The 27881-nt window shown below is 41.7% G+C and overlaps 1 protein-coding gene across 12 annotated transcripts in view; it reads right to left on the bottom strand.

Moving 5' to 3' along the window:
- The window catches only part of BBS9 (Bardet-Biedl syndrome 9), a 493039-nt gene that overhangs the window by 336595 nt on the left and 128563 nt on the right, over positions 1–27881 (bottom strand). For 11 of the 12 annotated variants that reach the window (XM_039526584.1, XM_039526588.1, XM_039526586.1 and 8 more), the window contains 4 exons: positions 22679–22819; positions 20936–21031; positions 14065–14237; positions 8811–8963 (listed from right to left, as the gene is read on the bottom strand). In XM_039526584.1, the coding sequence (XP_039382518.1) occupies positions 8811–8963; positions 14065–14237; positions 20936–21031; positions 22679–22819 (563 nt within the window). Of the gene's footprint in view, positions 1–4640; positions 4820–8810; positions 8964–14064; positions 14238–20935; positions 21032–22678; positions 22820–27881 lie in introns of those variants that run through there. The other variant, XM_039526594.1, reaches the window with a different exon arrangement.

Genomic DNA, 27881 nt, shown 5'->3' with positions numbered 1-27881 from the left:
TTTTTCTTATATAGGCTCCTATTACACCCCCCCCCACTCCCTGTCCCAGTTTTTCACATTTCCTGTCTGGTCACTCTAGAAACAACATCACTGACCATTTGCTGCGCATCTTAGCTGACCAGCCCATTAATGCACACAGCCTGCTTACCTGAGTGTGTGGACACTTTCCTATGATCATTTTCCTCCCTTAGTCCATGAGGCTGCCCTGGGTTATTAAACACACCACCCTGGGCAGTAGCAGTCTACAGACTTGTGAGCCCTCTTGCCCCTGCTGCAATACTGTCTGTCTTGGGTTTCCTTCCAGCCCATGGGCTCCCTTGGGGCTGCTCAGCCTGTGCCTGTCCTCTTTCCAGCAAAGGTATAGGCACGTGAGCAGCAAGCAGCGCACAGCCATGAAACAGGTAATTTTCCTTGCCTTATTCCCTTTTCCCTCCTGCCCCCCACATTAATTGTCCCTTGCCTTGCTCCCTCTCCCCCCCAGGAAATGAGTGAAATGAGAGAAGGGGCCAAACCGATGCTGATGTTTATATAGTACAGACCCGTTTACCCGAGGATGTCGGGAGTCAAGCCATCATGACCATGTGTTAACAGACCGTGGGTTAAGAGGGCCTTGCTGAACAACGTGTCTATGATTTACTTAGAAAAAAAACGCTGTTATTTTCTGCTCTTTCTGGTTCGCATTTTTTTGTCTTTCTTATGAAGTCTGTCATTTGCCGCAGATGAATGATTTTGATATTTTCCGCATTTTGCTCCTCCATAAATCTTACAACAGTTTCTAAAGCACTAAGTGCTTCTGTGGGCAAAATTTTGACCTTTTCAATGACATCCTCGTCATTGTCATTTAGGCCTGCGTTATTAGAATTCTCACCATCACTTTCGTAGTCTGACATAGCCTCGCAGCCAGTTAATATTTCTTCCTCAGACAGAAATTCTGAAGTCGGACAATCTTCACCCATTTCCAGCCACTTGGTAATGATTTCCGGCAACGTATCCAAACTAAGATCTTTTATCATTTGAAAGAGTTTACCTTTATCCTCTTTTGTCTGCATGCATGTTTATAGGATGTCTTCTTCCGAAAATCCTTCAAAGTCTGGCTCTGAATCAGTGCCACTACTGGAGTTTTCCGAGTCTGAGCTGTCTTTGACAGAAAAGGCAACACCGAGAGCCTTCATCCAGCAGTTTTCAACGGACTTTTGTTTTACTCCATCCCAAGCTTTTTTAAGTAAATAAATAATTTCCTTCATGTTTAACTGTTTCAGGAATTCGGAAATGAAGACGTGCATGACACGATTGCTGAAATCAGCTCCGGTCGATAAATTGTTTTTAAAATTCTGAATAATGCTCTGGTCTAAAGGTTGAATTTTTGATGTTGTGTTGAATGGTAGGTATAGCACTTGAATTTTTCCATCGCTCGATACCAGTGATTCAGCTGGAGGATGGGCTGGATAATTGTCAAGTAGCAAAAGTGCTTTGGCTTCGAGTTTCTTCGACTGCAGATGCTTACGAACCGCTGGAACAAAGCTGTTGTGGAACCAGTCGTCGAAAATGTGTCTCGCCATCCAAGCATTTTTGCTGTTAGCATATATTACTGGCAGTTTGGGTCTACTGAGCTGATTAAAACAGCGAGAGTTATGAAAGTGGCCAACGAGAAGAGGGGCAAGCTTATGGCTGCCCGCCTTATTACTACAAAAAAGAAGTCACACAATCTTTTATCTTTTTAAATCTAGCTGTTTTCTGTGTCTCGTAATTAAAGGCTAAAGTCTTATCAGGTAGCAGTTTTGCAAATAAAGCTGTTTCATCACAATTGTAAGGCTGTTCTTCATGGTAGTCTTCATTTTGCAAAATAGATTTTAACTTGGTGGGAAACGCGTTTGCAGCCGATTCATCAGCTGATCGGCTTTCTGCAGAAATTGATACCTGCGCTATGCCATGACGCTTTTTAAAACGACTTATAAACTGCTTGCTGGCTTGGAATGATTCATCCCCCATTAAATTTCCAAATTTTGTCATTTGGGCTTGAAGAATTGGCCGACTTAGCGGCATTCCTTTCAGGCTTTCCTGAGCAAACCATGTGCGCATGGCTTTGTCTATTGCGGGTTTTACTGAATAGCGCACACATTTTCGCTTAAGCCCCGCTGCAGAATCGATATTTTGTACAAAGCCATTCAGTTTAGATTAGTTTTTTAGCCATCCTTGGAGAGTAGATTTGGTAATCCCAATATCTTTTGAAACTTTGGCCTGGGTTTCTCCGCTGTTTACTTGATCTATTGCAGCTAGATTTTCTTCTACAGTGTAGGAACGCTGACACTTGCCCTCTGCCATTATATTAAGTCTATGGTTAAAATTTTCTAATATAGTATATATATTACTATATAACTACTATATATTATATATATCTCTAGCATGACAAAGACTAAGCATGCGTGATACATCTTTACCAATATCAGTGAAGACGTACAACACGTTTCCACTCCGCACTTCCTGTTGATTTCTATGTCAGTGAGTTAGTGAGCAAATCTGTAGCGCTACATAGCAAGTTCCTGTACTGCGTGTTAACGGGTCTCTTGTGTTAAATAGGTAGCACTGAGAGGCATGGTGCTACTGTGCTTTAAGCGGATTTGTGGGTAAACGGGTCTGTACTGTAACTCCTCATTCCTAGGTGGTGAGTCATCCACCGCACTGACTGCTTTTCTCCTGGCCAGTCAGAAAACACCCACCACCACCCTGCTTAAAGTGCAGGGTGGTAACTATGAGCTTTCCTTGTTATGTTGCACTTGCATATTTTGTGTCCTTGCACAGTCCCCTTTCCTGACTGCAGCTTGCAGCCTGCCTACTAAAGAATTGCAAGGCTGGCTGGTACTTGAAACAGTTAAAGTTTCCTTGCCTTGCTCTATACCCCTCCCCCCCATGCACATTGAGTTCCTTGCTTGTTTGCTTTGCAAATGCTGATTGCTTCCCCTCACTTGCAAATTCACCCTCCCTGGCTGCAGCTTCACTGCCTGGGGGTGAAAGAACCTGGGGCAGGGGACACTAGTTCCCCTTCTTTGCACTGTCCTTTCTGTGTAATTTGCCTGTGCCTGCACTTCCCTATCTCTGGGGGCCAGATTAAGACCTTTAGAGGTCCTAAGCACTAAAAAGATTATGGTGCCCCCGCATATGTAATTCAAAATAAAAACAATACTATATCGTAAAATAAAATTTTATTTTTCGAAAAGACACAAAAGTTACATGTATGCTGAAATTAAAATAGCTTCTTTCTAGATTTTCTAATTGCAAAATTCTGGATAAATTCATCGAAGCTGACTCGACAAAGCATGTCTGTTTCCATACACAATAGGGAAAGTGAATCAGGTCTGCCCTGACACATTGTTGTTCTCTGAGGGTTTTTATTCTGTTCAGCTGAGAAAAAACTGTTACAAAACAGTTAGTAATCATCAATGTTAGAAAAATATGTTGTGCGAGCTCTACATTTGGAAATACATATTGTGTATCTTTCCACATCTTTCAATATTGTGTCATGAAGATCAATGTGACTGAATTTCATTTTTCCTGTTTCGTTAAACTTTGCGCGCATTTAACAGTGGAACTGCCATACTTCTCCACAGAGATTCATGTTCAAGTCAACAGGGTATGAGTCAACTAGCTTTTGGAAACCTTGTGAATATTAGCAGCAAAGAGTCTTGTGGCACCTTATAGACTAACAGACGTTTGGGAGCATGAGCTTTCGTGGGTGTCATGCATCCGACGAAGTGGGTATTCACCCACGAAAGCTCATGCTCCCAAATGTCTGTTAGTCTATAAGGTGCCACAAGACTCTTTGCTGCTTTTACAGATCCAGACTAACACGGCTACCCCTCTGATACTTGTGAATATTGTTTGTCAGATAAGTCGTATCATTTAGAAAAGAAAATCTACTTGATACGTCTTTGTACACTTCACCTCTCCTCTTCATATGAGCTTCAAATATATCAATTATAGCATAGTGTGTAGATACGCGAAATTTGTCTCTAGGATTCAATGCTGTTTCTGTTGCACTGCTATCATTTGCTTGTTTTTTCCTGATTCGCTTGCGGGACTGGGCTTCTTTGTAGTTGGTATCAGGCAAGATATCTTTTGATATGTCTTCAAATCTTTCAAAATCATCCCTCAAAGTGTGTAAGTGGTCTGCTAATGATTGACAGACGTCTGCACGTTTTCAAATCCAATTCTTTTTCTTGGAGAGCTTGACTTGTGTGGTAAAAGTGTTGTAAAATTTCATTCCACGTGGTCAATGTGACTACAACTCTAGTTCTTGCATCTTGTTTGCAATGTTTTCTGCCTCTCGTATAATTTCTCCCTTTTGTGATTGGCCTTAGTAATGCATCCACAATCTTTGAGTAGGACTCCAGAATTTTTTGCCACCGCATATGCCTCCCAGCGATTATTAGAAAGAGATTTCAACACACAGTCATTGCCCAAATATTTTTAAGAACTGCCCATCGGTGTGTTGAGGCAGAGAAAAATGTATAAAGTAACTGGACTGTTGAGAGAAACCTTACTGCCACTGCACAACAATCAACAGCACTGCGGCCAACAAGATTGAGAGAGTGTGCAGCACATGGTATGAATATGGCATATTTGTTCTGTTCTAAAAGCTTCTTCTTCATTCCTTGATAACGCCCTGACATGTTGGCAACGTTGTCATAAGACTGACCTCTGCACTTTCAGAAATCTATTTTGCAAACTTGGCACAGATAATGCAGTACTTGATTTGCTATTTCTTCACCAGTGTGGCTTTTCAAATTGAAGAATGTTATAAATCGTTCAACTGGTTTTCCATCTGTGGGAGACACATATCTTAGTACAATACTCAATTGATCAATATGTGAAAGATCAGGTGTGGAGTTGACAGATAAACTGAAGTACCCAGCAGTACTTATTTCATCCACAATAGCTGAACGAACTTTGTCACTCATTAGACCAATGAGTTCATCACATATTGTCTTGGATAAGTATGAAGGGTTACCTTTATCAGCATTCCCATATTTTGAAATATGGCCTGCCAAAAATGGCCACAAGCTCCAACAATCCCAAGAAATTTCCATTCTGCAATAATCTAAATGTGTTATTTGATCCCTGGAAAAGCAGACCACGTTCAGCTAATGTTTGAATAACAGCTATAACACGCTGCAAGACATGTTGCCAGTATTCACGCTCTCCTTTAATTTGTTCTTCCAATTTTTGTGTCAATCCAAAGCCCTGTCTTCAATTTAAATATGTCAACATTGAATCTCTGTGAGCAGTGCTATTTTCATGTTGTTCAATTAAAACAGTATTCCACCAGTCACTAAATCCATCTGCAGCAAACCAGGATGTTGAAGGTTTATATGCAAAAAGTTTGCAAACAAAACAGTACACAGACCCTGTTGATGGTAAATACAGTAGCCATTTTTGAGTGTATTTCTCACCATTCGCTTTCATGCTGAAAAATATTTTTTGTGGACAATATCTTGTTTGTTTGCCATTGGTAAAAGTCCGACGTCATTTGGTCCACAATCTATCCAGTAAGCTACATCATCAGTACTGAAATCAACCCACATACCAGGATCTTTTCTCCTATTATTTACACCATGAGCAGGTTCAGTCTCTGACACATCCACACATTCTAGAACAATGTCTGTTTTCCCACCAGGAGTAGGATGATCAGTTACAGTCGCTGATTTCCTTACATTATTTCCATCTACGTTAGTAGGACGCCCCCCTGATTTAGGTGGTGATAAGTAATAAAAAGAGAACAGAAAAATGGGGGAAGTGTGTGTAGTGGAGTGTAAGGAAGTCTAACAAAGTTCTGATTTCTCCCTTGATGACTACTTTCATGCTTTCTTTGAAATATCAAATATCAATTTTTTTAAAAAAAAAATCACATTGTTTTTGGTGCCCCCTTGCTTTGCTGTTGTCCTAAGCACGTGCTTAGTCTGCCTGTTGGGTAATCCAGCCTTGCCCTGGAGCCATCCTGCCTACACAGCCTGCCTGTGGCTGGAAGTATCTAGGGCAGGGGACGCTAGTTCCCCTTCTTTTCACTGTCCCCTTCTGTGTAATTTGCCTGTGCCTGCCCTTCCTTGTCTCTGGGGCCAGGGGAGGGGGATAACACCCTTCCCCCCATTTTCCCAAGCTTACCCTTCTCTGTGCCCCTGGAACCATGCTGTTTCCAATACTGTTTGCTGCTTTTTTGGAGCCATGCTGCTTCCACACCGTCCTGCAGCAAGCCTTAGAGCACCAGCCTGTTCCTGTTCTGCTGGCTTCCTCGCTGCTTTCACATAGAGACTTGCCCCACTCAGGTTTCGTATCTTTATGCACATTCCAGGGGTGGGGTGGGGGGTTGAACAAACAGATGTTTTGAAAAGGTTTAGCCTGTTCGAAGGAATTACAAAACCATAACTGCAGAAGTGGGCAATGAACCATGTTTTACTTTCTTGTAAGGTGTGGTGATGACATGGGATAACATATCTAGATAGGTTAATTACATGAGCAGGAGGCATGTCTCCTGCTCCAGCCTATGATGGGTTAAAACTCATGCTCAGTTCTTTGGGTTTGACTTCAACAACAAATTAACACAAAACACCAGACTGAACCTGGGGATTACAGTGAACGAGAAGCTGGATATGAGTCAACAATGTGCCCTTGTTGTCAAGAAGGCTAACGACATATTGGGTTGCATTAGTAGAAGCATTGCCAGCAGATCGAGGGAAGTGATTATTCCCCTCTCTTCAGCACTGGTGAGGCCACATCTGGACTATTGCATCCAGTTGCGACAGAGAGGATGTGGACTAATTGGAGAGAGTCCAGCGGAGGGCAACGAAAATGATTAGAGGGCTGGGGCACATGACTTATGAGGTAAGGCTGAGGGAACTGTCTTATTTAGTTTGCAGAAGAGAAGAGTGAGGGGGGATTTGATAGCAGCCTTCAACTACCTGAAGACGGGTTCCAAAGAGGATGGAGCTAGGCTGTTCTCAGCGGTGGCAGATGACAGAACAAGGAGCAATGGTCTCAAGTTATAGTGCAGGAGGTCTAGGTTGGATATTAGAAAAAACTATTTCACTAGGAGGATGGTAAAGCACTGGAATGGGTTACTTAGGGAGGTGGTGGAATCTCCATCCTTAGAGGTTTTTAAGGCCCGGCTTGATAAAGCCCTGGCTGGGATGATTTAATTGGGGTTGGTCCTGCTTTGAGCACAGGGTTGGACTAGATGACCTCCTGAGGTCTCTTCCAACCCGAATATTCTATGAAGCAAAGTCCTTTCACTACATCATGTCTAACAAGAACCAAACTATCACCAAAGTTTAGTTCTAACTTTAATTCAAGACAAATTCTGCTAATAAGAATGCTGTTATAACCTTTTCTGTCCAAGATGCCAGAATATTTAAAATAAATCTAGTCATTTATAAACAACCCAGCCCAAATCTCCATGCTAATTACTGTGATTTTAGTACCATATTTTCTTAATTTAAAAAAGCCTCTCTCCTCTGGGCAGTGTGAGAGTCACACAAACAAAAGATAATGACCAACTGACTCTACCGAGGAAACAGTGAAACTGGTTATACAGAAAATGCTGTCAAATATACGAAGTAAATAGACCGAAGAGAGAAATATTTCTTTGCTCTCCTTCTGTTACAGTAGTTCTACATATAACTTCCAACAATAGTAGATTTAAAAAGGGCAGGAGGGATAGCTCAGTGGTTTGAGCATTGGCCTGTTAAATCTAGGGTTAAGAGTTCAATCCTTGAGGGGGCCACTTAGGGACTGGGGCAAAACCAGTACTTGGTCCTGCTAGTGAAGGCAGGGGACTAGACTCAATGACCTTTCAGGGTCCCTTCCAGTTCTATGAGATATAATATATAGAGATATACCTTATAAAAAAAATTCAGTCAGAAATGTGATATTGAGTTGAGTGCCCACACAAGTATAATGTCAGATCAAACATAGTTCAACTATTTTATTCTGATCATATTCTTAGGTCTCAAACCAGCAACTCTCAGGACACAAGAGGACTGCTTGCCTATGCAAAGCCACAATGACTTCAATATGCGCAGCATTCCATCCATGTGGTGAATCAGACTTTGTTTGATAGTTCTTTTAAAAATTAGATTCAATAATGCTATTTAAAAGCATCTCAGAGCCATGCACCTACCAGGAGGCAACAACAAGGCAGGCTGCAGATGACAGACTAATCAGGTTTCCTAGCAGAAAGATATGAAATGCTAAGAAAGTGACTGCTTGGGAGACAAAAGAGGAACATGCCTTGGGACAGGGATGACTCAAGCAATATGGGCTCAGGTAGTAACCAACACTGGAGTTTTTCTGTTGTTTTCTGGCAGGATAACACCAAATAACAAGTTTTTACTACTTTTATTGTAGCTCTTGCATTCTGAAACCTTCAGGAATAATAACCTTTGAGGAAGGACATGGTCAGCCTCAGATTATTTTGTTGTGACTGTTTCACCAGCCAAACCATTCCCACCAGTTTACAGTGCACCATAAAATATTTATACAAGCAATGAACTATAAAATATTTTCACATGAACTATAAAATATTTACACTATCCACATCAGTTTGGAAAGAACGATGTGCTGTTATGTTGGTGTGACCCAGAAGTAGAAATTCTGTGGCTTTACATCAAATAAAACCATTGCAAATCATCTGAAAACTTGCAGTGAATATTAGGCTAAACAAATTCAGTTTCCTGGTCTCTTGGCTGGTAAACGTAAAATACAGCTTATGTGCTTGAAACTAAGTTTAGCAACAATGTAGTGGGTTCATAAACAGCACTGACCTGTCTGTAAGTTCCTTCTAGCAAGGTGTCCAGATGTTGAAGGGGAGCAGGTGTCTTGTCTTTGAATCGAGTTAATAATCGTCGTTCAATAGCTCTAAATTGTATGGCTCTTTCAGACAACAGTTCTTCAAATTTTTCAGCATTCAAGCGAAGCTACAATTGATGGAGTTTCAAAAATTTAGATAAACAATCTGATCCAGTGGATAGATTTTTACCTTCAAAAACACACATTTATAATGAAATGGTAGAACAATCATAAAATTCTTGGAAAATTTAAGAGTATTTATAAATTCAAATAGCCACCTTCTATGGTCACAGTAACTATATGCAGCGTCTATTGGTGTGGTTAATTTCACATTCATCATGAGATCTACCAATGGGTTGCAATAATGCCAGCTATTATTGAGACCGAAAATAATTGTTGACAGCCACAGTAATCTGTGATAAGGCACAAAAATCTCATCATGAGGTCTTATGACAGGATTGAAATTAACTCATCACCACTGGCATATGAGGACTTCTCCTTAGTTCAGTATGCTGTGTCTGTGGCACATACATATAACATATTCAATATAATATTCACTGCATAAAAAGAGAAGGGTTATGACTGTCTTTGAACATGATTTAAAGTAATAAATTCTGCCTTTGCTGAGATTAGATTTTCTCTTTTTGGGGAAACCTTCCCACTCCCACACCAAATATCCAGAGGTCAAGTGTTGGAGCCAGTTTTTTTGAAATAACCACAAAAACTTGGCAAAATTATATATCAAATATCCAGACAATAAAATTCATAAAGCTATCTGAATAATCTATTTTATTTTCCAGCACAACAATCACATAACAGAAAGACATTCTAAAAATTGGCTCTCCGGCAGTAACTGGAGTTCTCCAAATAGGTACTTTCTTCCATATGATTGGCACACTGCGAATACCAGAAGTCTGCAAAATAAACATTGCAAGACAGGCTGCTCCCAGGACATGGGCAATATGACATTAGTCTTCCCTAATGTTTCTCAAGTGACCATAAAAGGGGAATGGCAAAAAGGAGGCTGGCATAACATAAGATACAAACCATGATACATGGATAATCAACATGATATCCACATAGAACAGCTCAGGGAAGTTAGAGCAAACTAAACAGTATCCTTGAGAGTGGGAGGAAATAAAGAGGGAATTAGAAAATCTCAGATGATACTCTTGCAGTGCACCGAAAACAAAGGGGGTGGGGGGTCTGTCAAAATTAATGGGGAGGGAAGCATGAGGATTGCCTTGATAACACAGAACAGAATTTTGCTCTGTTCAAGAGAGAGGAGACTCTTTAAATCAGATAACAAATACTGCTGCACCAGCCATCAGAACAGACAAAGGCTATGATTGGTGGCTAACTTACTATTTTCACAATCACACCAGTTTTTCAAACTTCAAATGTATTTAGGCTTATTTAGGCTTCAAGATTTATTTAGGATTGGTCCAAGTTCGCCCGTTAACAATATTCAACCTTCTATTTTTATCTCTCTAGGTTTGATCCTGTTCTGATGATAGTTAATGTGAGTTTTGCTAGCTTCACTGGGAGCAGAATTGGGCTGGTCGATACAAAGATTTATAAACATTATAACTAGATGCTAGAGAAAATGTAATAAAATATCAAAATGATATCACTGAAAACAGGCCTGTGATCCAACTCAACCACTTGGGGGAAACAAAATGAAGCAGGGATGTGCCCTGGAAACTTAAAATTTAGGCAAAGAAAAATACATGTCTACATGGTTTCAGGCACAGAGACTCTCTCTTTTCTCTTTGCTCAGCACCCAAGACAACGAGCCCTAATCTGGATTACTGGTTTGGGGCAACTACTAGAATATAAATGATTAATAATAATTCTAGCCTTTTCAGAATTTACTCAGTAGCACTCACAGTAATTTTGCACACACTAAAGATTTAATAAATTAAACAAATAAAAATGTTACATTATTTAGAATATAGTAATGCTCATGCTTTGGCATCTTTGGGTGTTTCAGGACTGTTGCTTTCTCTCATGCAAGAGAACTTCAATTCCCAAATGGCAGCAAACTACAGCCAAAAAAAGAGAAAACTCTAGGGCTATGAACTATAATACATTATGAGCCATATCCCATTATTGCCAATGGATACAAGACATATGAGCTGTGTTTTAGATTAGCCATTAAAGAAAATAATCATACTCAGAAGAGTTAGCCAGTGACTAACAAGGAAAATTACACTTGATTATAAGTGAGTTTTTAAACTGTTTTTGGAGCCATGTGTCAAATAAACCCCATGTAGGTTGAAATGATACTCCAAGGCACAAATATTTTTGCCCACTTTTTCTTGGTTTTGACTCATTTTGGTCAACATCATTTTTCTGAAAATTGGTCAGGTGGAAGCAGGAGCACACTTATGCAACTCATTTTGCAAAACTATTGAGGGACTCTGAAGCTAGGCTCGGGCCCACACAGAGCCTTCCGAAACTTTACAGTATCCTGACTGGAACTTATGTCTTTCTCCATGATGGCCCCATGTCTCAGAGTGATGTGACAGCACCACAGGACTTTAAAAAATTATCTTTAATTTGTATGTTCATGTGTCACCACCTTTGCCCCATATATAGTATTTCAGTGGTTCTCAACCAGAGGTCCGGAGCCCCCTGGGGGGTCCGTGAGCAGGTTTCAGCAGGTCCACCAAGCCGAGCTAGTGTTAGACTCGCTGGGGCCCAGGGCAAAAAGCTAAAGTCCCACTGCATGGGGCTTAAGTCTGGGGCCCTGAGCCCTTCCACCTGGGACTGAAGTCAAAGCCTGAGCAACTTAGCTTCCTGGGGGCCACTGTGGCATGAGGCTCCAGGCAATGGCACTGCTTGCTACCCCCTAACGCTAGTCCTGGCTTTTATATACAGAAAACTAGTTGTTGTGGTGCAGGTGGGTCACGGAGTTTTTTATAGCATGTTGGTGCGGGGGGGCCTCAGAGAGAAAAAAAGCTGAGACCCCTGTGGTATTTTACCTTTGAAAAGAAACAGTATTCACAGAGCTCTCTCTTTCATGCAGCTTGCCAAATTCTAACTTACCTGGGGCAGTGGGCAGTACATTTGGTTCGGTTTATTTTATTTTTTATTTAATTTACACAAGCTAGCTAAAATATTGGGATTTTTTTTATCATCATGGTCAGGAGGGAAATTGTGCAGAGTTTGTGCCTGGGCCAACGAATGTGTGTGATGATTTTGTAATGCTGCCTTAACAAAAGAGGTAACTGGAAGTCAGTATTTTTCAGTCTAAAGGGACTTTTTATGGTTAACAAAATGAGTCGGTCAAAACAAATGTTCATGGCTTCAATATCATGGCATTAAATTGTTAAAAATAGCAAATGTAAATTGGCACATCACCAGTAACAAATTCCAGAGCGAGTCTCACCATTAAAATGAAGTGAATAAGTGAGGAATTTAGAGCCAGATTATGGTCAGCTCCTGTCCACATGCACAATGTGGAGAGTACACAGAGTATCATCCCCACTTGTATCACTTACCCAGTGAAACCATATGCTCCCCAGTCACAAGGGTTGCTCAAGGCTAACACATGTCCAGAAATTAAACACAGAATAATGGTTTTTAGAATAAATTTCAACAACTGTACATTTTTGACAGTAATGGCTAAAATAGTGTGACTTCAAGCACTAGAGAATTTTAGGCTTTATTACATTTAAACATCACTGACTTAAATAATTTTGTATTCAGAAATTAACTTCCATAATAAATAAATGCTTACCACTAATACAGACCTTTTCACCTTCAAAGACCTTTATAAAAAGTTAATTAATCTTAATAGCTCTGAGATGTAGGTGTGACAGATATGACAATTTCCTGCCATATCCTTGGGAGACCTCACTGAATAAGTTTAAGTCTTTTCAGAGTCCACTGTATTAAATTAATGGGTTTTATATGATTGTGGGGTGGGATTGCACATAATTTCTCACCGGCGGGATGGGGTGGGTGGGAAATGGGACATATGTTAGACCTGTGGGTTCAAAGGACTATACTGAACAATGTCCCAGACAAGAAGGGACTTTGGGAACAAAATTTGTTAAGTGGTTTTCCTGGGGAATGTCTAGCAGTGGTTCTCAAACTTTTGTACTGGTGACCCCTTTCACACAACAAGTCTCTGAGTGTGACACCCCCCCCCCTTATAAATTAAAAACACTTTTTTATATATTTAACACCATTATAAATGCTGGAGGCAAAGCAGGGTTTGGGGTGAAGACTGACAGCTTGCGACCCACCCCCCATGTAATAGCCTCATGACCCCCTTTGATTATACAAAAAAAATGCCTTTTGAAGCTATGCCCTGAGGAATGGGTCACCTGCTACATGAGACCAAGATGACAGGCCCAAGCTTTATAAGAGAAAAATCAAACTATTCATGGTTGTTCTGGTTCTGAATTAGAGACAGTTATGAACTTGTAACCGCAGGGAAAACCCCATTGTGGATTTTGAAGAACTGATTCCCACCAGAGCCCAAATTTGGAGTTAGGGTGACCTCTGGTAAGTTTTTTAGCATCCAGGTAGGTTCTTCTATTGTTTTTAATATGTTTTGTCTGTAATGCTTTCACCTTAAGAATACATGTGCTTGCTTAGAAAGAGCTGTGTGGTAAGTTGTAACTGTGGGCAATCACACTGTTCATAACCTCTAAGGAGAAAGAAAAGTAGAGATGCTAGCCTTCTAGGAAGTCTGGTTTGCTGAGGATATCACAGCAGGGGACTGTGAAGCCTGGCAAAACCCAGTCAGGAGGGAGACACACGCAGGTCTCTACAGAAGAGAGGTGATGGCTGAGGCGCCAGGAGCCTAGAGTGAGTGCCTTTAATGGACCCTGGAAGGGGAATACAGGTGCAGTTGCCGTGAACTGTGAGAGTATGCAAAGACATAAATATCCATCTTCCAGATGTGAAAACTGAGACTGAGACATTAAGTGACTTGCCCAACATCACAAAGGGCGTCAAATCAGAGATAAGATATCCTGATTCCCATTCCTGAGTTCAGATCGCTAGGCAAGCCAAGCTTCAATACTGTTGCACTGCAGGCTCTAATGCACTAGATCAGAAGCCCATCATTAAGGTAGCAAGGGTTTGCCCCAGTTAACATTTGAAAAAAACAGAAATACTGTGGTAGGGATTAGGGACAACTAATAGTGAGCAAAACTGAATATTAGAAATTAATGATATATGTATCAACGGCTTAAATATTATGAGACATACCTCAAAATGGCGATCAATTAGTTCAAAATATTCTTGTAAAGGAACTGAACCAGAAAAGGTACAAGTGAAGTCTTTGCTATTTTGCTTCTTGAAATGTTCTTCAAGACGAAAAGTGAGTTCTTTTGTGATTAGCCAAAGGTCTTCTAATTGTTCACTCTGGATTCTATACCGCTCTTTAAAAACAAAAAAGAAACAAAAAAAAGGAGTAAAGAAAGGTGAAGCCATATATACTAGTTCATATTCTGTAGATAAGTCATTATACAAAGGAATTAGTTCAAGTTGTGAATTAGTTCCAAAATCTTTAATAAAAGTCTTCATAAAAGAAACAATTTTGTTGGTGTTTAAGTATTTCTCACATGTCATATACCTAAGGTAGTTTTAAGTTACCAGTCCTTGTGATTTTATCCATGTTTTTCCAACACTTAATGGTAAAATTTTGTAGCCCGATTCCCAAGTTTCTAGGACCTGAACCAGGTCAGTTGTTTTATGCAGAACTAAGTCCCCAAAATATGATTTCACCAAAATAAGTACATAACTTAAATGCTATTTCTGTTTAGTCCCATGTTATAGTCTTAATTCTACAAGGGCAATATCAGACTACTTGACTTTGTTGTAACACGAGCAAAGTATGAAAGTATTTATTGCTTGAATGCTATTTACTGTAAACTAAGGGCTATATCATGGAGCACAAAGGGGATGGAGAACTGCCCTAACATGGCAGCTAGTGATTACCCTGATGTATGGGGAATCCTCAGGTGGCGGTATAAAGCTAATATAACTAGCGCTATGCTGTTCACTTCCACAACCTAGGTTTAATGAGCTTTCCTGGGCAGGTTAGGATGAGAGCTCAAGCTCAATGCACTCCAGTAACAAGAGGCCAGCACAGCAATCCCTACGGAACCTCTATTAAAGAAACATTAAGTAGCCTTTAGGATGCTCTGAGTTATGGTATGGGTCAAGAATCAGGGGAACAAACATGTGGTTCTCTCAGACCTGTATGTCCAAAGATATAGATAAAATCAACAAATTAAATTCTACCGAGAAACCATCAGGCAACAAGTACAGATCCCAGAGCAGAATGCATCGCAGTAAATTAATTTTGAGAAAAGCATCGATTAAGGTATCGAAATCTGTATCTGTAAGAAACAGTTGAAAACTTCTGGGCAGGCTGAGATTAAAGGGAGACCTGCCTAGATATTACTGGTAAACAGTTGTTCAACCGCAGTTAGAAATTTAATAATGCACCAAGACTGTGAACTTTAGAAATAAACGACAGATATGCACCCTCAATAAGAGGGGCAGATGTAAACCTTGCCATATCTTCCAGTTCCTTCCCCAAGTATCACTTCAGTTTTATTAGGAAGCACTGTGCTAATAGAGGTGGCATCTTTCTCGTATTTATTTATCTCATTTTTTAAAATGTATCCATCCAGTGTTCTGGGTTCGTGCACAATCTTTATAAAAACTACACAATGACATTTTACCAATGTATGATAATCCCTTCTAAACTAAACCTTTCTGAGCACCATCACCCATCGATAATATTCATCCAGAAAAAACCCTGGAGAACGGATACAATTTGCAGTGTGATCAGTGTTGGCTCATTTATACTCTGATAAACCAACTGGGGAAGAGAAGTTACCAGCTGAAGATTCCCCATTTAAAATTCACTGACTCTAGCCTCATCATGATTAAATCAGGTAAAATGTTAAGATTGAGCACTCTTGGTGACTTAAACTGCTGCATTATCATACAAGCAAAGTCGTGGTACCAGTGATAACCAGGCCCCATTCCATTTAAGGTCCTGACAACCTTCATTTAAAATAGCCATGACCATCTATATATATAGATGGCTATTTTATCTTGAATAATTACATTTTACATTACATCAACATTCCCACAACAGTTTCAAGCAGAAAACCATTCTTCACTTCAACTCCTAAAAAACATTGTGTTGCTTTCCTAACGAAGAATGGCTGCACACACCACCTCAAAGGTTGTTAATTTAGATAATAGGGGAATTATGTCAATGTATAGAAAGAATTTGTAATGTGATCTGTGATCCTGCTGGATAAAAGGTGTTAATGTAAGAATAAAATATTAAACCGAGACAAAAAACAGTTATTGGCATTAGCCCATGTCATCCTTAACATCAAATTCACCTAGTTAAATATTATTTTAATAGGTTGCAGATCATACAGCTGACAGAAAAAAACTACACTTCTGATTATACATCATATTTGTATGCAATTCTTCTCTCTCCAGTTTCTTGTACAGCAAATCAACACTAACTAAAAGTAAAGAAAGGAAAATGCTGTTGAAAACCATAATAATTTTTTTTTAAATAATGGTTATCCAGAGAGACATTTTTAAACAACACTGCCATATTTCTTTTCATTATTCATCCATCAATACACTGTCTGAGAGGAAATACAAAAGTGCAGCTGAGATGCAAAAGGTCACTGAGGTTTTGGATACAGAAAAATAGAGATCGTTTTTAATCAATTTTTTTTACTCGTTAGCAAAGTTCACAGTAAAATCAAATGAACCATAAGTTTTCAGAACATTCGTATTCTTATTAAACATTTTCTCAAGATTAGTAATCCAAGATTGTTTGACATGAACACTGGCATTACTCCCAGAATATGCATTTCACTGAAGGGAGAATGACAAATTCCGTTTACAAAGTTACAGGAAAGAAGCAAGTTTTATTTAAAAACATGTCTATTAAAGACAAGAACACCATCTGTTAAAGATAACATTCAACCTACTTTCCATTTTTTTTAAATCTCACAGTGAAATGTCTGGGCCTAGTGGATACAGCATTGGATTTTGCCTTTTCTTTCCTTTTAATGAAATGAGCTTGGAAAGTTTCAGACCAAATCAACAGCCACTTCATTTATAATTGACATAACTAATACATTAATGGTTTAAAGTGGGGGTGGCGCACCACCCACCCAGTTTTCCCTAAAATAGTTTCAATACATTTTTTGCTGGTCAATACAAACACAATCTAATTGTATTTGGGGCAGGGCTGGCTCCAGACCCGAGCGCGCCAAGCGCGCGCTTGGGGCGGCGTCCCGCTGGAGGGCAGCAGGTGGCTCCGGTGGACCTCCCGCAGGCGTGCCTGTGGAAGGTCCGCTGGTCCCGCGGCTCCGGTGGACCTCCCGCAGACGTGCCTGCAGAGGGTCCAGTGGTCCCGCGGCTTCGGTGGAGCATCCGCAGGCATGCCTGCGGGAGGTCCACCGGTGCCGCGGGACCAGCGGACCCTCCGCAGGCACGTCTGTGGGAGGTCCACCGGAGCCGCGGGACCGGTGACCACCAGACCGCCCCCCACGACGTGCCGCCCTGCTTGGGGCAGTGCAAATCCTAGAGCCGCCCCTGATTTGGGGGCAAGATAGTCATTTACTCTATGTGACTTAGTAGGCTGTTAGGCTGAAGGAGAAGTTTAATTAGATTTGGAAAAAAAGTGTATATGAACAAGGGAAACTGAGAAACCTCAATTGTACTGTATCAATGCTCTAAAAATAGAAATTCAATGGAAGCAGTAACAATTAGCTGTATTTCTGCTTTCCAAGTGCCTTTATAATAGTCAACCAATTGAACATTTAAATGTAGAAAAAGCTGTTCCACTGCAAGTTACAAGTACATTTCTTTCAGAAATTTCTGACATAGGAAAGCAGATGACTCGGGGGACTAATGGATTACAAACTCTTTCAAATCCAACCAAGGATGAGAGTGACTGAAAGTGTTCACAACTCAATGGTAGTTTATCTGAAAGGAGTTCCAGTTCAGTGGGTAGGAGACAAGCATCCATATCACAAAAAATTCCAACACAATTAGCACTAAAGGCTTTTTCTAGACTAGGATAAAAAGGTTTAATTTTTAAAATATGTTGGCTAACACATTTTAAAATCTTACTGCATACAGGGCAAGCTGAATTTTAACATACATTCAAGGTGAAACTCCAGTTCCTCCCCAGGATTCAAACTGATCAGTTAATGTGATGAACATGCTTTTTCTACATTAGGGTTTTTTAATTCTTAGTTAAAATGGATTAGTTAATACATTGTAAAAACAGACACAGTAACTGGCATGCTTGTTTGCAGCCTTAACAAAGAAGCAATCAAATAAATGGATACAAAGACTTTCACCACCACTGCACCAAGCCCTTCCAGATCAGCATTGAGACACCTTTGAGGTGGAACACAGGAGAAGTTTGCACTTCCTCTGGTCCATGCTGTACTTGTTCCATCAGCAAAGGACTTCAATCTCAAAGCACTGTTATTTCCCCAGGGACCATTAGTTCATCTGGTACAGGTCACTTGCTCTACACATTTTTTGTTTTTAAAAAAAAAAGAAAACTTCCAAATAATCTCACTGAAAAGGAAAATTTTATTATACAAACACACACAACTAATACATGATTACAGGATAATGAGTGATCCCTAATACTTATACATTCAGTCTGCACTCCAGGACACACACAACTTAGCCATTCAAACACAACTAATTTTAATAGTATGAAATTCTACCAAACAACATAATTTTAAATGCATTTGTATTATTGATAACCTTTGCTCATAGAAGCCCTGAGAATGAAATACCACTACATGGACTTTCCTTATGTATAATATTTTTTCAAAGTTTTTCATACACATTAAAGATTTTTTTCCAAGATACAACTTAACCAAAAAAGATTTGATGTATTTTGTAGCTACCCCAGCCAATCTGAATTAGATATTAGCCATACGACAGGTTGCTACATGGAAAGTGGCATGAAACACCTCATTTGTTTTCAAAAGGATTCCCAGACAAGACAAGAAAAATGATGCCTAGTCAGATTGGGGGGAAGAATAAATGTTTTAAATCTTCTATGTAGTGTGATCCTTACAAGTCAGGTCTAAGAAACAAATAGGGTAGTGTGGGAAAGTTTATATTAAGACTGGAAGCATCATTCCTAGCTTGTGAATAAACAAAATCAGAATGGAGAGGAAAAACCTGGGGGTTAGAGTGGAAGGATTGAACATCATGTCCTCACTAAACGTTAAAATACATTCAGTCTAGCGAGTCAGATCATCAACTCATGTAAGTCAACATGGATCTATTCCATACATGTGAAATGTTTAATACAACAATTCCATAAAACAGGAATCTAAGTAACTGATTTTAACTTCAGTTTATAAGTAAAACTCTATTTACATATCCTTTAAATTCTTTGGTTCCTAGAAACTATTACTGAATGTTCCAGTTATTTCAAACTGTTTAAATTCTACTGTCAACTTAAACAAATATTAAAAGTCAACAAACAATAAAACACAGCACACAAATAGTGCACACATAACCTAATTCAAACAAATATGAATCCTATAAATGTAAAATGACTGATATTGTGAAACGTCTTTATTAACCACTGTCCAGATGTTTCCAGTCTTTAATGGCTTTGATGGCTTTGTTTAAAAGGTATTAAGTATTTTCTCACAGTTTTGAATGTCTTACCTTGATGCCACTGATATTTATAAAAGCCATCTTGAATAAATTATTTTAAAAATACATATTTCTTAGTGATTTGGATTACAGTAGAACCTCAAGGATACAAACACCAGAGTTATGAACTGACTGGTCAACCGGACACCATGTTAAACTGGCAGTAACCAATCAGGCAGCACCAGAGACCAAAAAAACCCAACCAAATACTGTACTGTGCCTGTATTGCATCTGAAAGGTGTCTTTCCCCACCTTATCGCCACCCCCACACACGGGGCACCCACTTACAGCTAGGAAGTGAAGATGCTGTGATTCACAGGCAAAGCTGTGAGCTCCCGCTGCGTCTAAGGCAGCCGGACCAGAAGAAGCAATGGGGTCTGCGCTGCTTTCCTGTAGGCCATGGGCGCTGTTTTCACCCTCCCTCCTTGTCCCCCTGGCCAGGAGGGAAATGAACTATTTTCACCGCTCCACCCTGGCGAGGAGGTGGATACAAGTTTGTCCAGGCCAGGGAAAGAAGCTGCCTGAAAGGAAGCTGCCTAGCTGCCTCTGGAACCTGGCCTGGAGTTTGAACTGCTGCAGCCAGAGCTGGATTTTGTTCAGAGTTATGAACATTTCCGAGTTACAGACAACCTCCATTCCTGACGTGTCCGTAACTCCAATTTTTATAATTGTAATTTTATTTGGATAAAAATATTGCAGATCAACAGACTAGCTTTAATGTCTGTCACTTAATCAAGATAGTGTTCATATATCATCCATTCTATGTCCTCCAGTTTGAACTCAGTAGTGTTCAACAACAAGTATTTTAGTTTTTAAATTCGGCATTTAGCATGTAAAAATGTAGACAGGTGCCTAATCTGTTAGGTGTTTTTCTAACTCCCACTGAAAGTCAAGGGGCATGGAAAGTTACGTGGAATTAGACACCTAACCTGCTTGCGTGTTTTGTAAATTCCACCAGATGCCTATCTGCATCTTGGAGCACCTAAATACCTGGCTAAAAGCCCATTTCCTCTCTGAGATTTTTCAGTCTTGAATAAAGACCTATGACATTATAAAATTTATATGCTATAACTTAAAAAACCCAAATTATCTCACACCCTTTTAGTGATTTTCAGAAAACTACTATATGATAACTAAGTAGGATTTTGTTTAGTTTCAGCATTTCCTTGCTTTTCTAAAATATTATTGGAAGGTTCAGGGAATTTGCTAAGGGATCGTCTATTCACTTTAAGAGAACTTCTGTGTAAAATTCCCCATGCAGCAACTAATATACTACATGTGGACAGACACTCAGCTGGTTGAAATTGGCATACACACACCAGTTTATGATCTGGCCCATAATCTTATCTTAATCCATAACTAAATGATTTCCAATATTACTTACGTGAGGTTTTTGAAGCAAGAAGAGTGATTCTAGAACCAGTTAAGAACTGGAATCCCAGAACATTTACCTGATCTTCATCAGACTGATCAGCAAAGTCTACAAGAGAAAATTCAAAATAAACTACATAAGTATCTTGCTATAATTCAGTAAAAGATTGCAGCAAACTTCTCATCCACATTAAAGGGTAGACTGTCTTTGCACAGGTAACACATATGAGGGATCTGCATATGAAGGCAAAGGCAGAGAACAGCAGCCATCCCTCTGAGCAGAGATTGCTTGGTCCATACTGCCTTCAGGAAGTAAATAATCCAGAAAGAGGCAGAGATAAAGCATGGCCATGGCCCCTTCTCCCACCCAATGCACCAGCCCACAGAACATAGGGTGACCAGATGTCCCAATTTTATAGGGACAGTCCCAATTTTGGGGTATTTTTCTTATACAGGCTCCTGTACCCCCTACCCCCTGTCCCGGTTTTTCACACTTTCTGTCTGGTCACCCTAACAGAACATGACCAGGACACTGTGGGTTTCAATCTGCAACATCCCCTAAGATAGTATAGAGTGAATCCTGTGCAGCCCTAGAAGAGACTGTACCTCCAGAATGCTCCCCCTGGGGAGATGCAATTCCACACTGCCCTCTACTCAAAGTTCTGTGGAAATTTCACAGATAAGCCCCACAACTCTATAACCTATTGGAAAAAGACCTTTAGATTTTCAGAGTTCAGTCACCTTTCAGTACATAGTCATTCTTCACCATCTACCTTGTTAAATTAGCTACTATGCAATTTTACTACTGTATGTAGTGCACTGTAAAGCACACCTGGTTTTAAAAGGGCTGGACCAAGGGTATGTACATAACTCTACCATCATCGCAAAAAAAATTAGAAGGAGGAGGGGAGAGAATAGCCAATATGCATTAATGGAGCCACACAAACCCCCAGTTTCCTCATAGATCACAAGAGGATCTATGCAGCTCCTTATTCAGCCACTGTAAAAAAAGATGAATTTAAAGCTACACAATTTGATGCACCCTTTTGGCTACAAGTCTGCAACATATGTTTTAATTAAATACTGTAATTATGTGTGTTGTTCTGGACCAGTACCAACAGTTTTGGGGCCGTTGGACAAATCGTAAATTTTGCTCTATGTAGGTTTCCCTTTTTGAAAACTGTATTACATTTTTCAATTTGATCAATAAAATAATATTAATGTGAATCACAAAATTATAAAATAAAATGCACTATTTAAAAAAAAATCTATAAAACAGAAACTCAGGGAAAATTTTTCAAAGCTTTCGGATAACACTGGAACCTATACTGAAACCTAAATGCAGAAGACACAAAAACCCAGAAAGGCAAGTCTTTATAGGATTACTTGCCTGAAGCTTAAATACATTTGAAAATCAATACATACAGTATTTTGCAAATAAATAAAAGGAAAAATATTCTCACTTGAAGTAATGCAACATCACAGTCACAAATGAAGCATTTTGATACGTTGGTTTCCACGCAGTAAACCATAATAATTATTATAATATTTTAACAAAATTTAAAGCCCTACACTGATTTATCCTGATAATACATATCATACCTTTGTACACTAAAGCCAACCAAAAATATTCAGCTTTGTATTTATCATTTGGCAATTATCTTATAATTACCCTATCATTACTTCATGATGAAAGATTCCAATCTGAATTCCTAACATTTCTTATTTACAGACACATCACCATCAAAAGTCCTACCTGGGAAAAGGTTCACAAGACTGACAGGAGATTTATTGGTATCAATAGTTAGTTTGTGGTTTGCTGTTTTTGAAGGTTGAGCTGGAAAGCAAATTAACCGCAAGGGTAGTCTAAATTTACATTGAGCAACTCTTGGTATTCCTGAAATGACAGGACAGATAGTTTGCATTAACAGTGACAATATCTGTAGTCTGAGGGCAAGACATTTCATGACATTGTTTATCAAAAAACTATATACATTCAGTGCAGATCAGGAACTCATTAAAACAAAATGGTCAAGCCATGCAAACTTTTGGATTAAGGTTAATTTTCACCTACCAATGAAAAACACTCTTTTATTGACAAATTAAAACTGAATGTTTTGGTTTCAGGCTCCATGAAAAAAATATTAACTAAATCTATTAAAGTTGTATATCTGTATTCATAGTGACTATATAGCACTAAAGAACATTATAAGTTTGTATAGACCTTCAGCCAAACAATTCCACTTTAATATGACTGCGAGTTGCACAGCATATGCCTCATGTGTTGAATGGAGTGTACAAATGCATTATGCACTCCTCTCAATTATCATGACAATGACACACTTCTTCAGAACGTACATGGTTGTTTATTTGTCATGCCCTTAAGCAAAATCTGTCCTCCATCAAATGGCAGCAAGTTTTGGCTTAATAAAATACTGTCCAGTAGATGTTAACATTTGTCTAACCCTTGATAGAAATTGCACCCAGCCCTTCATAAGCAAAACTGAAAACGTATCTTTTCAGTGTGCTGCCTTCTCACTTACATATTCTAACAAAAACAGACATTTGTACTTAAAAAATTACATTTGGTTAAACCAGTTTAAAAGAATGCTGCATCCACTTTCCACTGAACGTCCTGAAACTTTGCATCTCAACATCAATGAGTTATACAATCGATCTGAAAATAAAATTCTTAATTAGAATTAGAGAAACAAGTTAGGAGAGGTAATATCTTTTACCTGGCCAGCTTCTGTGGATGAAACAGGCAAGCTTTCAAGCGCCACAGAGCTCCTTTTCAGGGCTGGGAAAGGTACTTTGAGTATCACACCTAAATACAAGGTGGACCCAATTGTTTAACAGAGCAGGGCACCAAGCAGTCTAGAGCTCCAGGCAAGAGCAGGTAAGACTTTAGGGAGGCGTGAGCGCCCCACACAATCTAGGGGGCTCCAACAAGAGGTGAGCACCCCACACAGTCCAGCATCCTAGCTCAGTGGACTGTAGACTCTCACAGGCTTTCTGGCCAAAGCTGGGGAGGCTGCTACCCCAGGAAGTAGTGGGACACAGGCCCACAACTCCACTGCATCCTAGCCCAGGGCCCTAACAGTGGCGGAGTGGTCTGCCACTGGGTCAGCAGGGATCCACCCACAACACGCTGACCTTGTATCAGGCCAGCACTTTACCAGACTGCTGTCTAGTTTCCCTGGGCTACTTCCTACTCTCTCTAGCTTTGGTACCTCGGTGCAGTGAGAGTCTGCAGTCTCTTCAGGTACACCGCCAGTGGCAACCCCAACAGCTCCTCAGCATTGGTTGGGTCTGACAGCTTGGGCGAGTCCTCAGGGTAACTGAAGTCTTCTGCGGGCTCTTGCATCAGCAGTGGGGAGAAAAGACGGTTACTCACCTTTGTAACTGTTGTTCTTCGAGATGTGTTGCTCATATCCATTCCAATTAGGTGTGTGCGCGCCGCGTGCATGTTCGTCGGAAGATTTTTACCCTAGCAACACTCGGTGGGTCTGCTGGGTGCCCCCTGGAGTGGCGCCGCCATGGCGCCAGATATATACCCCTGCCGACCCAACCGCCCCTCAGTTCCTTCTTGCCGGTTACTCCGACAGTGGGGAAGTAGGGCGGGTTTGGAATGGATATGAGCAACACATCTCGAAGAACAACAGTTACAAAGGTGAGTAACCCTCTTTTCTTCAAGTGCTTGCTCATATCGATTCCAATTAGGTGATTCCCAAGCCTTACCTAAGCGGTGGGGTCAGAGTGAGATGTTGCAGAATGCGAAACTGCTGAGCCAAATGCTGCATCATCTCTGGACTGTTGAACGAGAGCATAATGTGATGCAAAGGTGTGGACCGAAGACCAGCTAGCTGCACGACGTATCTCCTGGATAGGTACACGAGCCAGGAAGGCGGCAGATGAAGCCTGAGCCCTGGTAGAATGCGCGGTGATGTGGCTTGGAGAAATATGAGCCAAATCATAGCAAGTGCAGATGCACGCCGTCACCCAAGATGAGATCCTCTGAGAGGAAACAGGTAGGCCTTTCATTCAGTCTGCTATCATGACAAAGAGTTGGGGCGTTTTCCGAAAGGATTTTGTCCGCTCGATATAAAAAGCGAGCGCTCTACGGACGTCCAGGGAGTGCAATTGCTGCTCCCGTCGCGTTGAGTGTGGCTTTGGGAAGAAGACTGGGAGAAAGATGTCCTGGTTAACATGAAAGGCTGAAACCACCTTAGGGAGGAATGCCGGGTGTGGTCGCAACTGCACGTTGTCCTTGTGGAACACAGTGTACGGTGGGTCTACCGTAAGAGCCCTAAGCTCGGAGACTCGTCTGGCCGATGTAACGGCTACAAGGAAAGCTGTCTTCCAAGACAGGTAGAGTAGCAAGCAGGTTGCTAACGGCTCAAATGGAGGAGACATAAGTCTGGTTAAGACCAGGTTGAGGTCCCAGGTTGGGGCTGGTCGGGATACTTGGGGGTACAAGCGCTCCAAGCCCTTGAGGAACCTCGAAACAATAGGGTGTGAAAACACGAAACGGCCACCTTCCCCTGGGTGGAAGGTACAGATGGCTGCCAGGTGTACCCTCAGCGATGATACTGCTAGGCCCTGCTGTTTGAGAGACCAGAGGTAGTCCAAAATAGAGGGGATCGAGACCTCAGTGGGAATAAGATTATGTGTCTCGCACCAGCAGGAGAAACGCTTCCACTTGGCCAGATACGTTGACCGGGTGGAAGGTTTTCTGCTACCCAGGAGAACTTGTCGTACTGATGCAGAGCAATGCAACTCTGACTGGTTTAGCCACGCTGCAGCCACGCCATGAGGTGAAGGGCCTGCAGGTCTGGGTGGCGAAGTCTGCCGTGGTCCTGAGTTATGAGGTCTGGGTGGAGTGGCAGGGTAATTGGGTTGGCTATCGACAGGTCGAGCAACGTGGTGGACCAGTGCTGCCTGGGCCACGCTGGAGCGATCATGATGAGGTGCGCTCTGTCCCTGCGGAGTTTTAGCAGGACCCTGTGAACCAGCGGGAACGGTGGGAAGGCATAAAGGAGCTGGCCCTTCCACGGCATCAGGAAAGCATCCGAGATCGATCCTGGGGAGAGACCTTGGAAGGAGCAGAACATCTGGCATTTCTTGTTCGCGCGCGAAGCGAACAGGTCTAAGTGAGGAAATCCCCAGTTCTGGAAAACAGAATAAATAACGTCTGGGCGGATCGACCATTCGTGAGACAAGAAGGACCTGCTGAGTCGATCCACCAGAGTGTTCCGAACCCCTGGGAGAAAGGACGCTACCAGGTCTATCGAGTGGGCTATGCAAAAGTCCCAGAGTTGGATGGCCTCCTGACAAAGGGGGGAGGACCGTGTCCCTCCCTGTTTATGTAGTACATGGCTGTTGTGTTGTCTGTAAACACTGAGACACAACGGCCCTGTAATTGATGCTGGAATGCCTGGCACGCCAGGCGGACTGCTCTCAGTTCTAGGACATTGATGTGTAATGTCAGCTCCTGAGGTGACCAGAGGCCTTGAGTACGAATGTGCCCGAGGTGAGCACCCCAGCCAAGAGATGACGCGTCCATCGTCAGGGACATTGAGGGCTGGGGCGGATGGAACGGCAGCCCTGTACACACCAGGGAGGGAGTTAGCCACCAGTCTAGGGAGCCTAGGGTGCTCGGGGGAATGGTGACTATCATGTCTATTGGGTCCCTGCCCGGGCGGTATACTGAGTTGTGCCAAACTTGCAGAGGGCGGAGGCAGAGCCTGGCATATTTGGTTACGAACGTGCAGGCAGCCATATGACCCAGGAGACCGAGATCGTCAGGAAATTCTGTAGACCTCGGATGATTGTTGCCATCGCCTGAAAGCATGGCTGTGGTAAGCAGGCTCTGGCTAGATTGGAGTCCAGGATAGCTCCTATGAAGTCTAACCTCTGCGTGGGAACCAGAGTGGATTTTTCTACATTGATCATCAGGCCTAGGCGGGTGAATAGGTCCTTGACGATGCCCACATGCTGAGTGACTTGTATCTCGGAGGCCCCTCGGATGAGCCAATCGTCCAGATACGGAAAAACATGTATCCTACGTCGGCGAAGGTAGGTGGCGACTACGGCCATACACTTTGTAAATACCCTTGGGGCTGCAGAAAGGCCAAACAGCAGGACCGTAGACTGGAAGTGCTGACGGTTGGCTACGAAGCGGAGGAATCTCCTGTGTGGAGGAAAAATGGCGATGTGAAAGTACACGTCCTTCATATCGAGGGCGGCATACCAGTCTCCAGGATCCAAGGACAGGATAATGGTCCCCAGGGATACCATGCGGAACTTCAACTTTATCATGAACTGGTTGAGTCCTCGCAGATCTAGGATAGGTCTGAGACCTCCCTTCGACTTGGGGAATAAGAAATAATGGGAGTAAAACCCCTTGCCCTTTTCGTCCATTGGTACCTCCTCTAGAGCTCCCATGGCGAGGAGCGTCCGCACCTCTTGTAAGAGGAATTGCTCGTGAGAGAGGTCCCTGAAGAGGGACGGGGTTGGAGGGTGGGAGGGCGGGGTTGAAATAAATTGGAGGTGGTAGCCATACTCCACCGTGCTTAGGACCCAGTGATCCAAAGTCAGCTGGGACCACGCCAGGAGGAAGTAGGAGAGACGGTTGGAGAAGGGAGGAGAGGGATCCTGGCCTGTAACTGGTACGTCGCTCTCGGGCGCACCTTCAAAAGTTCGCCTTCGGTCCCGGTGGTGGTTTCGAGGGACCTTGATTTTGGCCTGCTTGGGATCCTGAAGGTCGCCTGCGACCACCTCAGCCGCGCTGCCTGCCAAAGTCCTGTCTTTGTCTAGGCGCAGGGAATGGGCGGTGAGGCTGGGGACGGAAAGGCCGATGTTGGGTCACCGGCGTATGCATGCCCAGAGAATGCATTATGACCCTGTTGTCCTTTGCAGCCTGGGGTCAGTCTTTTCCGAAAATAGGCCTTTACCAT

This window comes from Mauremys reevesii, linkage group 2 (genome assembly GCF_016161935.1).
Source record: "Mauremys reevesii isolate NIE-2019 linkage group 2, ASM1616193v1, whole genome shotgun sequence".
Taxonomy (NCBI): Eukaryota; Metazoa; Chordata; order Testudines; family Geoemydidae; genus Mauremys; species Mauremys reevesii.
The sequence above is the reverse complement of the archived record's forward strand: the minus strand, read 5'-3'. Positions and strand labels throughout refer to the sequence as shown.